This window comes from Numenius arquata, chromosome 25 (genome assembly GCF_964106895.1).
Source record: "Numenius arquata chromosome 25, bNumArq3.hap1.1, whole genome shotgun sequence".
In the NCBI taxonomy this organism is placed as follows: domain Eukaryota; kingdom Metazoa; phylum Chordata; class Aves; order Charadriiformes; family Scolopacidae; genus Numenius; species Numenius arquata.
In genome coordinates this window covers 5648034-5659831 of record NC_133600.1, presented here as the reverse complement: position 1 = coordinate 5659831, position 11798 = coordinate 5648034, and the positions used below count along the sequence as shown (strand labels likewise).

Sequence of the window (11798 nt, the reverse complement as noted above, 5' to 3'; positions counted from 1 at the left end):
AGCGCGGCCACGCCCCCCCGGGGGGCGGGGCCGGAGCAGCCTCGCTCGGCCAATCAGGTGCCTCCACTTCCTTTCTCCTCACAGGGGCTCTCCCGCCCGACCCTCCCCGCGCTCCCGGCCAATCGGCGCCGCCCTCCGTGCCCCGCCCACAGGTGGGAGGGGCCAAGGGGACGGAGGGGTTTTGTTTGCGCTCCCCCCGCCCCTCGCCACCACCGGCAGAGCTCATGAATATTAATAACGTTCAGCCCAATCAGGCGGGGCGGCGGCGGCAGCGCTTTGGTGGCGTCAGTCGCCCCGCCTTGCAGTGGGGGTTAATCTGCATATTCATGATGTGGGCGGGGACAAGCGTGGCCATATATAAGCCGCCGCCCCGCCAGCCTCAGCGTACACCGCGCTGGAACTTTGAAGTGTTTTGTGGACGTCGCACCTCCAGGGCACTGGTAAGGCGCCCGCCGCGATGGGCGGACTGTGGCTGGGCTGGGCCGGGCCGGGCCGGGGAGCCTCTGGGTGCTAGGGCTAAAGGAAATGCGTCTTAGAAACGCGGAGGGCTTGCTACCCGGGGGAGTCCGGAACGGGTTGGCCGTCCCGCGGCATAGGGTGTGTTCGGCGGTGCGGGGAGCCCAGTGGAGCCGTCCGGCCTGGCCGCCAATGAGGGGGGGAAGGGCCCGGGGGAGGGGTGAAACGCGTTCTCGGAAACAAAATGGCGACGAGCTTCCACCGTGCAAAATGGCGGCGGGCGGGAAGGCGGGGCCTCGGATCGCGCCTGCGCTGAGGGGGCGGGCCGTGAGGGAGGGGCGGGGGTCTCGCGGCCGGGCGGGGGTCGGGGCGGCGGGATGCGCATGCGCGGTGGGGCCGCCGGGCGGGGGGGGGGGGGGGCGGCCTCCGGCCCTGCCGGTGCCCCGAGCCCTGCTGCGGGCCTCGGTGGGCGGCGGCTGCCTTTGCTGAGCCGGCCCAGAGGGTGTCCCTGTGCCTCGCTGGGCCTGAGCGTGTGCCCCAACGAGAATGCGGCGTTATCGGCGGCCTTTTAACCGATTTAAGCGTCCAGACGTCGTGGGATTGATGATTCCGAGATACCGACTGTGAACCTATCGCCTTTGCAGGTCAGAATGGCATCAGACGAAGGGAAGCTCTTTGTCGGCGGGCTGAGTTTTGACACCAATGAGCAGTCATTGGAACAAGTCTTCTCTAAATACGGACAGATCTCAGAAGGTAAGAGGGCAGCGCCCAGCTGGGGGGGCTTCTATAAACCCTATGGGTTGCCCCGGTGCTGATGCGTTATTTCTTTCTCCCCTCCTTGTAGTTGTTGTGGTGAAAGACAGAGAGACTCAGAGATCCAGAGGTTTTGGCTTTGTTACTTTTGAAAACATAGATGACGCTAAAGATGCGATGATGGCCATGAATGGAAAGGTGAGGAGGCTTCAGAGCATTTTTATTGCCTTAAAATGGAGCAAGAGAAGTCTGAAAGATGTGTCTCTGTTCAATGCCACACAGAAAAACAGATAAATCTAGTGTTTCAAAGCAATAGAACTATATAAGTAACAAGGAGGAAATTGTTAAAGTTCCACGACTTAACATATACGATTGAAAAATAGTGATGCTTTATAGGAATTGCCTGTATTTACTGTTTGAATGTGAATTTACTGTGTAGTTGGCTTAGTTGTGGCATTAAAATAAGACCTTTGTAGAACTTACTAAATTTTGGTACTGCTTACCTGGCAGTGAAGGTGTTTAACTCACTGTATGTGTGCTTTGCTGTTTAAATATCTAAATATTGACCTGGTTTATATTTTTCTTCTGGGTAGTCTGTAGATGGACGTCAGATCAGAGTTGATCAGGCTGGAAAATCGTCAGAGAACAGATCCCGTGGGTACAGAGGCGGCTCCTCTGGGGGCAGAGGCTTTTTCCGTGGCGGCAGAGGTCGGGGCCGTGGCTTCTCCAGAGGTGAGTGTGTGTGTGTGTGACTCGCAGCGCCTGCGGTGGTGATGTTATTTGTCAGAATGTTTAAAAATCACCATTTTCGGTGTGTGTTGCAGGCGGTGGGGACAGAGGCTATGGCGGAAGCAGATTTGACTCCAGAAGTGGAGGGTACAATGGCTCCAGAGACTACTATAATAGCAGGTAAAGGCATTGCGGCTGCTGGCGGGTGGTTGGGAGGCTCTTGAAGACCCGTTGCCGGTTTGACATCAATAAATGGCAGAGCAATTCTAAAGCAGATGATGCTTTTTTCCAGCAGGAGTCAAGGTGGTTATGGCGAGAGGTCCTCGGGAGGCTCCTACAGAGACAGCTACGACAGTTACGGTAAGTCCTGGTTCAAACGGGAGCGCTGTACGTGTGCTGTAGGCACTCTCTAAACCTTCTCACCCTCTGCTCGAGTCTGGAGACGCCGTACGGCGCAGTCGGACTGTACCGCTATGTCTGTTCTTGGCCCGTTAAGAACCAAATCTGTCAGGCTTTGGACGTGGTTGTGCTGGTTAAAAGTTCTAATTTGTAATGCATGTGTAGGAGTTGCTTGGATCTAAGGCAAAAAGCAAGTTTTTTTTAAAAAAAAAAAGTACGTTCCTCGAGCTTGAGACTAAGCCCAAACTCGGATGCCCTAACAAACTTTAATCAAGGGTGGGGGAGTTCTCGTACGGTGTAGCCAACTAGCACTAGCTTCGGAAATAATGCAAAGGGAGTAAAATGCTGGAACTTGTCTATGCTTCAGTGCCTTTACAATTGTGCCTGCTTCTTGTCCTCAGCTACACACAACGAGTAAAAATCCTTCCTGACTCAAGATCGTCCTTCCAATGGCTGTATTTATAAAGATTTTTGGAGCTTCGCTGAAATCGTTATTGTGTAGTACATCTACTTGTATTTTCACTTTTGTAGTATTATCAGTTCTAATCTTGTCAAACACAGCCTGACAGCTTCTGATAATAAGATGGTCTAATTAGACTTTTCTTTAAAGAAAGCTCTGCTTTCAAGTGTTTTTAATCTTTTTTGAAAGCACTTCAGATTTTATTTTATCCTTCATGATGAGCCAAGGTGTTTTTTTTTAAAGTTGTGAAGTTGGGGCCCCAATTCAGTTTTCTTTTGAGATAGAAAGGACCTTTAATTCAATGTTCACTGGAAGCTGAACAAGCTGTGGACTCTCTTTTTTTTTTTTTTTTTTTTAAGTGCATTACCTTCGTCTTTTGTAACATTCCTTTAGTGTAGCAAGGTAGGAATGCAGCCTGGGTACAAATTGGAAGGCAAACCACCTTGATATATCTAAAGAGAAACTTGCTTGTATGTTCAACCTGCATAACGGTATTTTTACTGTTGTAATGATGTAAATTACCCAGAAATAGACTTGCAAACTTACCATAAAAAAAAAAAGAGGTTCTTGAAAATGTTTATTTATATTGTCCTTTTTTACTGGAAGAAATATGCATATTCCATTGATATTGTATTTGAAGTGGTAAAGGATTCTTGTATACAGTTTTCTTTGGCTTTACGAAGCCTATTAAAAGACCGTCTGAAATGAACTCTGCTCCTGACATTTACATTTCATTGCACAACACAATCCTTGATGATGAAGAACAGTCTGAGAGACAGAGAGGAGAGAAAAGCCTTAGTGACGGTGTAAGAGCCAGATGTATCGACCAGTTGTTAGAATTTAATCTTAAATTGGTCTTGACATGTGAATTTGTCAGATACCTGCACATAAGAATGGTGAAACGTGTCTAGAGGCAGAGGACCGACAGTCGGAAGCGGAGGGAAGGCTGGTGTTAGGAAGGATAACTGATGTTTCCGTAAAATGCTGAAATAGCCTACACTGAAACGCTGTAGCCAAGAACCAGTCCTTTAGTCACCGGCCTCATTAGTAGGGTGCCAGGGGTGTGCAATGGTAGGTAAATTGCCGTAATTAGCTAGCTTTGTCATTGCCTTACAAGTTCTAAGAATTCTTTGCTAGCATATGGAAACTGCAGTGTCCTTGGAGAAAAGAAGTGTTGTGCCTCCAACAGAAACCTCTGAGACGAAAGCTGCTCTCTTGGCTAGTTCATATGTGGAAATAGTCCTGTAATTCGAGGTAACTCCTTTTGCTCATGTCCGCATCCTTCCTCTTGTTGAGAGCTCATTTTTGAAAGTCTTAATGTACCTTGTGAAATAGTCCTTTTGACAATTTTGGTCAACCGATGGAAAAAAAAAAAAAAAAACTAATAATTGTAAGCCATGCCGTACGCAACCTTTGGCTTGTGGCACAACTTGCGTCCCACAGATGAGAGTTGGGCATGCCGTCATGTCTTGCCAGTAGGTACGGAAGCAAGATGGGAAACAAGAATTCCCTGACTCGATCCGTGTTCATCTATCGAGACTCTTTCTAGACTTCATTAAAGTTGCTCACTTTTAATTGTAGCTTTCTTTGCCATCCTACTTGTTGCCATTAACTTTTTCCCATAGCCCACACTTCCTAAGCGGCCATGTCCGAGTGGTTAACTCTCTGCTTAGGGAGCAAATGATCCGCTGGCCGGCGTATCAAAGGCACTAGCCAGCCCCGCAACAGTTTTTTTTCCCAGACTGTGCTTCTGTGGCGTGTGGTGGGTTCAGCGAGCGGCTGGTGAAACCCTCCTGTGCGGTGTGTCGGGGGGGAGGCGGGGGGCGATGAGAAGGCTCTGCTCGATGGTTTTATTAACGCCCCGTTGCTTTGGCAGGGTGAGAGGAGACGGAGGCGGCCGGGGGCACCCTGAGGAAGGAGGTTCCGAGGAAGCGGGGCCGGGAGGCGAGTTGGCCAACCAGGTAAGGACTGTTTGCCCCCCAAATGATGGGAGTCCCGTCCCTTGAATGACGAGTCCATCCCTTGAATGGTGACTCCAGCCTGTGCCGGGTAGCCTTTCCCAAGCCAAAAAAATCTTTGGCCTCTCTCATCGTGTCCCAGAGCTCTTCTCCCAAGTGGGGAACAGTCCAACTAGTAGTTTCTAGGTGAAAATTTCCCCTCTGCCTTTAAAATCACCATCTTCATTCTCTTCCAGCAATAAAAGGCATCTGAGAAGACCGAGAAGGAGCAGCCGTTGACTGGAGGGAGAGAGGGAGATGAAGAGCTTTTGGCCACTGTTGTGACTGGGTTTTATACAGGTCAACTGAAGGAGGAAATAAGTCAATTAAGCTAGAATAAAATAATGTGGAAAAAAATAAATTGAATCTCTGTAGTACTTTTGTGGGGAAATACTGGGTTGTGGCCAAGGCGTACAGTAGAAACCCAGTTCTGTGGTGTGGAGCCTGGTTAAAAATAAGGAATAAACCACAGCTGTTGTATTTTGGGGACATGGATGGGGAGGAACCTGTCACTAAGGGCTAGTGTGAGGAAGAAATTCAATTGCATCATTGTAACCTTCAATTTAGTGGCTTAATTACCTGAAGTTCGTGCATCTGCCAGACTTGAGACGCAGCTGCATCTGAGGGGCTCCATCGGGTGAGTGATGGGACAAATGTGGGGTCAGTGTTTGCGTGGGAGAGGAGCCGCTGCTGTGGGTGAAATGGTGACAGCAGTCTTAATTTGCTGAAGCTTTTTTTTTGAGCTTGGATAATGGTTTCCTTTCATAGTCATTAGAGTAATTGTTTTGGTGATGCAAGTTGAGGTGTGATGTTTCTGCTCCTCACTTGTTCACAGAGTTGTACACCTTAAAATTTTCAGGTGGGATGGGAAACTTTCCTGTCTGAAACTGGTGATTTCTGTGTGTTCGGGTACTTTCCCATCTCAGTGAAGGCAGAGGCAAACTTCACAGTTGGGTTTGGGGATCACTAGAGTTAAACTATATAAGTCTGAAATGCCACAACTTGGCTATTAGCAAATTAACTCTGGTCACTTTGATTCCTCTGTGGGGCAGTGGCTAATAAAGGACTTGGAGCCACCCTCCCTAATTAGCAGGCGGTGCCTTTTCATGATGTCTGTTGTATTCTGCAGAGACGGGTCTGTGCAGGAGTTAAAACACTGGGGTTGTGGTGGTTAATTAAGGTTCGTTACTGCTGGGTTGTTAACGGCTGTAATTTTGTTTGCTGTGTCCAAACACCTGACTGGTGGTTCCCACACCTGAGCCGGGTGCGAGTGATGGGGCTTTTCTAGCTCTGTGGAAGTTGGGCACAGAGCAAAGGAATTTGGGATTCCTTGCACGAAGTTTGTGCCTTGGTGGTGATAAAATATTTAACTCTGCTCTACTAAACTTTACCTGCTCGCCAGTAAACAGAAGTTACTGGGAAGATTTTCAGCCTTTTGTGTTCCTTGGCCTGTGCTGTAGAGATGGCGCTTTCCAACCCCACCTCGGTTGGATCGGTGCTTCCCCCTGCCCAGTTTTAAGTCCCATCATCAAAAAGTTAAATTAGCCAGAAAAACTGCCCTTCCTTCCTCTTCTGTATGTGCAGAGTATTTGTTTGGAATTTTTTTACTCGCTTGCTGCCTTGTCCCTGGCTCGTAATGAAGTCACGAGCGCTGGTTGCCGAGTTCCTCCAGGTCCTTGACTCCACCTTTTTCATGCCGTGGATCATAAGATCTCTCCAGAGTAGATGGTGATGTTTTCTGATACATCACGCTGGAACTCAAACCGTCCTTGAAAGTCCTTTTGCCCTTCGGGGTGTCATCTTTGGTGCTACGCTGTGGGGTGGAAGCAGCTTCCATCGCTCCCTTCTGAGCTGTGTCTGGCACTTTTTGGGGCTCCAAAGCCAAAGCCATCACCGCCTTCCCAAGACCCTCACGAGCTGAACCCAGGCATGTGAGGAATAAGTTCTCATTCTCCATTAAATCCTGGAAATGTAGCTCGGTAACGAGGAGGATTCATCCTGGCGGCTGCAGATGTGTTTGGGGCAGCTTTGAAGAGAATGGGGCAGGAGGCGGCGATGTGAAGGCAGAGAGAGGGTTTCTGATGGTCTCTGCTGCTCTCCTGCCTGGGTTAAAAGAACACAGTCGATAGCTTTATCCTCTTTTCCTGCTTTTTTCTCCCCCCCCTTTTTTTTTTTTGACTGTTACTTTTCTGGCTTCTGGTTACACCCCGCTTGAAGGACAGTCTTCCAAGAGCAGTGTATGATGCAAAAAAAATCCTGCTCACACAGCCCCAGTGCCTTTGAAGAAATACTTGAAAAAGCTTTAAAAACTTGTGCTCTTGCTAAGAAATTTCTCTTGCTTGGGGGGTCCTGGGCACAAAGGAATTCAATCAGGTGCCAGTGGGGCATTTGCTGCCCAAAAGCCATCGATTCCCTGGGGCATTGGTGCTCGTGGAGTGGCAATGACAATCCAGCTTGCTTCCCGAAACCTACTTTCTTCTTTTTTTTACCCTTTTTATTATTTTTTTTTTTTTCAAATTATCTAAGTGAACAGGGTTTAAAAAAAGAAACCAGCTGACACACTTTTGGGCGATGTATCCAGCAATTCACCGGTGAGGATTTTTGCATGTTAATGAAGGATGATATTAAATAAAGGGGCATGAGGGTGTGGGAAACCTTTGCTGATAAAAAAATGCAGTTGGGTGACATTTAAACTGTAAATACTTACAAAGCATTATTCGGAAGACCTTCCTAAGCAAGGATGCCTAGATGCTTAAATACAGACAGGAATAATTAATAGGTGCAAAAAAAAAAATAGAGGCCTAGTTTGAGGTGCTGTTATTTTGGCATCGCTAATTATGGCAGTGCATTAATGAGGGGAATAGCTACCTCTGGGGGCTGGACGTAAAACCCTGTTGCGTGGGCCTGATGGGACATCTGCTGGGAGTGGGTGACCCGTTTTCAGCCAAAATGTCCTTTTTTCTTCACGCCCAGGCAGCTCCTGGCTCTTCCCTGAGAGGAAAGCTCATAGGGGTGAGCAGAGCCCCCGGGTCCTGTGGAGAAAGAAGGTGGTGGTTAGAAATGCTCAAAATGCTTGTGTTTCAAGCAGTGGTCACCTCTGGCTGGGAGATTGCCGTTATGGCGGGGGAATGGCGGCCCTGAAGGGAAAATGGCGGCCCTGAGGGAGTGAGTCTTGCTGTGAGGGGGGACACAGAGACCCAGAGTAGGAAATGGTGGCCCTCAGGGGGGGAGTCTTGTTGTGAGGAAGAAACGGTGGTCCTTAGGGAGAAAGGGCGGCCCTGGGGAGGCTGTGGCAGCTGTGAGGGGGGGGGAATGGCAGCCCTGAGGGGAAAATGGCGGCCTAAAGGGAGGGAGTCTCGCTGCGAGGGGGAAACGGTGGCCTCGAGGGAGAGAGGGCGGCCCCGAGGAGGCTGTGGCGGCTGTTGGGAGGAGGGAATGGCGGCCCTGAGGGAGAAATGGCCTTGTGAGGGGGATCGGCGGAGGCTGCGCGGGCTGGGCCGGCCCGGAACGGCGCTGCCCCGGAACGCACCGTGCGGATCCGCCGGGCCCGGACGGGGCCTGCTCCGCGCCGCACCGTCCCGCCGCCGCTCCGCCGAGGCCCCGCTCGTCCCGGCCCGGCCATGCTGCGGCCGGAGCCCCTCTGCCTCCTTCTCCTTCTCCTCCTGCACGCCTCCCGGGCCGCCTCCCCCGCTCCTTCGGCCGCCCCGAGCCCGCTCAACGGCACGGAGGCGGCGCGGCCGGCGGCGGGTAACGGGACGCGGCCGGACCCGACGCCGGGATGGCGGCGGCCGCCGCCGGGGCCGGTGCTGCCGGCGGGGTCGGGGCTGCCGGTGCTGAAGCGGGCGGTGTACGTGCTGAGCGCCCTCTCCGCCCTGGCCGCCTTCTATTTCCTCCTGCGGGCGTTCCGGTGAGTGCGGCCCGGTGATCCCCGGGCACCCCCCGGCCCGGGGCCGTGTCCCTCCTTGCCCCGGTTTCCCCCCCGGGCCCTGGGTTTGTGCCCCGTTATCCCTGGATCCCCCCTCTCTCCCTCTGCCGGGCACTTCCCTGTGCATCCCTCTGGCAGCACGTGTGAAATCCTGCCGTAAATCCACCCCACTGTTAATTACCTAAGGTAATTAGTGGTGATAAAACGTCTCCTGGTGCTGTTATTTTTGCTTTTCTGGCCGATAAAGGCCCCGCAGAGCCGTGCTGTGGCGGCGCCCTCACCCTGCCCTCTCTCTGTCCCAGGTCGGAGGGACCCAGAAATGAGCCCAAAACTCGTTCCAGGTTGAAGAAGCCCCAGCGGAAGAAGTACGGCCTTCTCTCCAGCTACGACCAGAACATCGAGATGGCCTCGCTCGACAGCGACGAGGACACCGTGTTTGAAACGAGGAACCTGAGGCGGTAGGCGGGTATTTGGGCCATTTCTCTTTCCCTGGTGAGGGGCCGAGACCCCTTTTCTGAAGAGGTGGGAGCTTTGGTGCAGATCCTGTGACCAGACCTGCATCAGTTAACCTGCTATGTGTGATCTCTCCCTGTTGGCACATGGACTTTATCTCACCTTTCTGGTGAGATACTCTCAGAAACTATCTCAGTTTTCTGTACCGGGAGGGACATACCCCAGTTTGCCGAGAGGACCAGCACCGCTTTGTGCCTGGTGTTCAGCGGGGCCGTGGGAGGCAGAGACAGCCTTTCTGCCGAGCCTGACCTCCCAAAGCGAGACAGGAAAACAAAACCTCCCATTTTTCTCAGCTTAGGAATTGCTCCCAAGTCACACTGCGGCTAAAACTCGTGGTCCCAGTGGGGCATCCATTCCTGCTCTCGGCCCAGGTTGAGTTTCTCTGGAGGGTGGTGTTTAAAGTTGAGGAGGAATGCGACTCAGCGTGTCACTGCCCGGCCTCCCAGCTCCCCCAGCCGTCGTGAGGCCATAGTGATCTGTGTCGCCGTGTACACGCTCGCTCTGATGCTGGGTGTCTTCTTTTTTTTCCAGATGACATGGGACCGGTGCCGCTGGCTGCACAGATGGACCAAGTCCAGCGGAATCACCTTACCAGTGCTTGAGTTTTTATTTTTTTATAATTGCTTATAATGACTATTAATTAACAGTACAAACCATTCCATAGCTGGGGCAGGGAAAAGGGGACCAAACCTGTTTTCTTCACACGTGTTTTTGGGGAAAGGCGGAGCTGCTGGTTAAACGGTGCTGCGTTGGGCGCTGTTATCGGTGCAGGAAAACGTAACTCCTGGAGGGATGCTCAGCGTTTGAAATCTTTCTGCTCTGGACTCAAGTGCTGCGGCTGTGTCTGCTGGCCCCTCAGCGATTTATAGGTGCTCCCATCCCTCTCCCTGCTGACCACGGCTTCAAATAGCAGACGAGAGGGTTCCATTTTCGGGCTGATCCTCTTTCCTTCCTGCACTATCCGGTTGCTTCTTTGGGAGGTGTCTCTGTAATCAACGCTGATGTGGTGGGAGCTGGGGGAGCTCGTCTGGGGAGGGTGTGGGGTTAATTCAGACAGGGAATAGCTTTGGGAATGAGTTAAATGTGTCAGTTTTCTTGCAGTTGCAGGGTTAGCAGGAACAGGTGACGATTCATGGGTTTACAGCAAAGACATGTTTACAAATGAAAGGTACCTCTCAGCCCGAAGGACCTTTTCTCCAGGAGAGCCATCAGGGGTGCGGTCTGTGCGTGGAGCTGCCAGCACTGCGTTCGACAGCTCTGGCTGTCACCAGGGAAATGGGTCACTCCTACCGAAATTCTGCACTTTGAGCTGCTGGCTCCCTCCGAGATCACCCGAGGAAGAGCCAGGGCGCTGCCGCCTGAGTCGGAGAACCTTTACTGTGATGGTGACCGGTCTCTGAGCGTCTGAAGACTGGAAAAGGAGGACCCAAAGCCCTGTGAACTGTGATTCTTAAACCAGAGAGCCCTGGCTGAGAAATAGTCTCTTTGTGAAGGGTTCTGGAGTTCCATTGGCGGGTACTCAGGCTGTTCCTTGCAGCCCCTTGTGTCGGTATTTGTTTTTTTTTATGTGTAGGACCAAATGTGAATGTGTTGGAAGGTCATTGTTAGGTGGATCTGCTGCTACAATGGTGACAACTGCTTGCAAAGTGCTCCTGTTTACGGTGTGTTTAGCCTTGAGGGGAGGGCCCTTCCTTGAAAACTGAGCGGGGCTGTGTCCTTCAGCCCCAGTTGCACCCCAAACTGGTCTGTGCCTTTGGTAGGAGAACCCGAGGGAGTTCCCCTGCGGGTCAGGGGGTTCCCTGCGTGACCCCACTTCTTAGATGGAGATGGAGATTGTCTTTGGAGTGATGGCTCCTTTTGATTAGCAAATCCCCTGCTGAGAAGGGGGACAAAACTGGGGCTTATGGAAAAGAGCAGGGCAGAAGGGATGGCCTTATCAGACAGCGGGGACAGAGGGTTTTGCTGGGGGTCTCACTGCTGCCCTGAACCCCCCGCCTGAGGGCCTGGTGTGATCCTGGTGCTCACCTGTGCCAGGGGCTGAACTTTCCCAGAGAAATGCCCCCCCCCCGCCCCAGTGCTGGCAGCTGTCTTGCACGTGTGCAAAAGAATTTTTAAATATACAAAAAAAAATATATATATATTTTTAGTAATGCTGTCATGTGACCACAGCACTTTGGATATGCCCTAATTTCATATCATTTGTATCCTTTTCATGCCTCTTTGAGGTACTGGCTGCATGTTGGGCTGAGGGGGAGATGAAAGCGTTTGCTGCTGTTCTCTGTGGGAGCAGCGGGAACGGCTCAATCCGGCCAATGCTGCCCCCGGAGCGGTGGGAGCTGGGCTGTGGGATTCCTGGTCCTGTGTACCGGCAGGTCCCTGCACACCCCCATAACTTTCTCTAGCTCTTGAACCACCCCCTCTTCCCCCCCCCCAAAGCTGTTCTTTGCTCTGTTGAGGCCGGGGGAGCCTGGCTGCAGCTCAGTCCTGGCTCATTTCTCGGCTTGCTTTATCCGAGACAATTAACTCGGTCACTCTCCAGGCTCTGCTCTTCCTCGGACAGATGGGT

The 11798-nt window shown here is 51.8% G+C and overlaps 2 protein-coding genes across 8 annotated transcripts; both read left to right on the top strand.

Annotated features, from left to right (window-relative positions):
• Positions 1–339: 339 nt before the first annotated feature.
• On the top strand, positions 340–5144 carry CIRBP (cold inducible RNA binding protein). Of its 7 annotated transcripts, none has more exons than XR_012463647.1 (9): positions 388–440; positions 1101–1209; positions 1301–1407; positions 1803–1941; positions 2034–2118; positions 2234–2298; positions 2739–4051; positions 4674–4758; positions 4992–5144. XR_012463647.1 is itself a non-coding variant. In XM_074163916.1 (7 exons), the coding sequence occupies exons 2-7, from the start codon at positions 1107–1109 to the stop codon at positions 2753–2755; spliced, it is 516 nt and encodes a 171-aa protein (XP_074020017.1). In that variant the 5' UTR covers positions 385–440; positions 1039–1106; the 3' UTR covers positions 2756–4051. The 7 variants fall into 7 exon arrangements, 2 of the variants coding, with proteins under 2 accessions (XP_074020017.1, XP_074020016.1); XR_012463646.1 differs by having other exon boundaries at positions 391–440; positions 3935–4051; XR_012463649.1 differs by lacking the exon at positions 2739–4051 and having other exon boundaries at positions 340–440.
• Positions 5145–8411: 3267 nt separating this feature from the next.
• FAM174C (family with sequence similarity 174 member C) lies at positions 8412–9181 on the top strand. The gene is made up of 2 exons (XM_074163816.1): positions 8412–8701; positions 9022–9181. The coding sequence occupies exons 1-2, from the start codon at positions 8415–8417 to the stop codon at positions 9179–9181; spliced, it is 447 nt and encodes a 148-aa protein (XP_074019917.1). The 5' UTR covers positions 8412–8414.
• Positions 9182–11798: the final 2617 nt, after the last annotated feature.

What these genes read in the sequence shown, in the direction of transcription:
- CIRBP (XM_074163915.1), top strand. Translation starts at nt 1,107, where the DNA reads ATGGCATCAGACGAAGGGAAGCTCTTTGTCGGCGGGCTGAGTTTTGAC. An exon ending in ATACGGACAGATCTCAGAAG is followed by an intron (nt 1,210 to 1,300) that starts GTAAGAGGGCAG and finishes CCCTCCTTGTAG; the next exon opens with TTGTTGTGGTGAAAGACAGA. An exon ending in TGATGGCCATGAATGGAAAG is followed by an intron (nt 1,408 to 1,802) that starts GTGAGGAGGCTT and finishes TCTTCTGGGTAG; the next exon opens with TCTGTAGATGGACGTCAGAT.
- FAM174C (XM_074163816.1), top strand. Translation starts at nt 8,415, where the DNA reads ATGCTGCGGCCGGAGCCCCTCTGCCTCCTTCTCCTTCTCCTCCTGCAC. An exon ending in TTCCTCCTGCGGGCGTTCCG is followed by an intron (nt 8,702 to 9,021) that starts GTGAGTGCGGCC and finishes TCTCTGTCCCAG; the next exon opens with GTCGGAGGGACCCAGAAATG.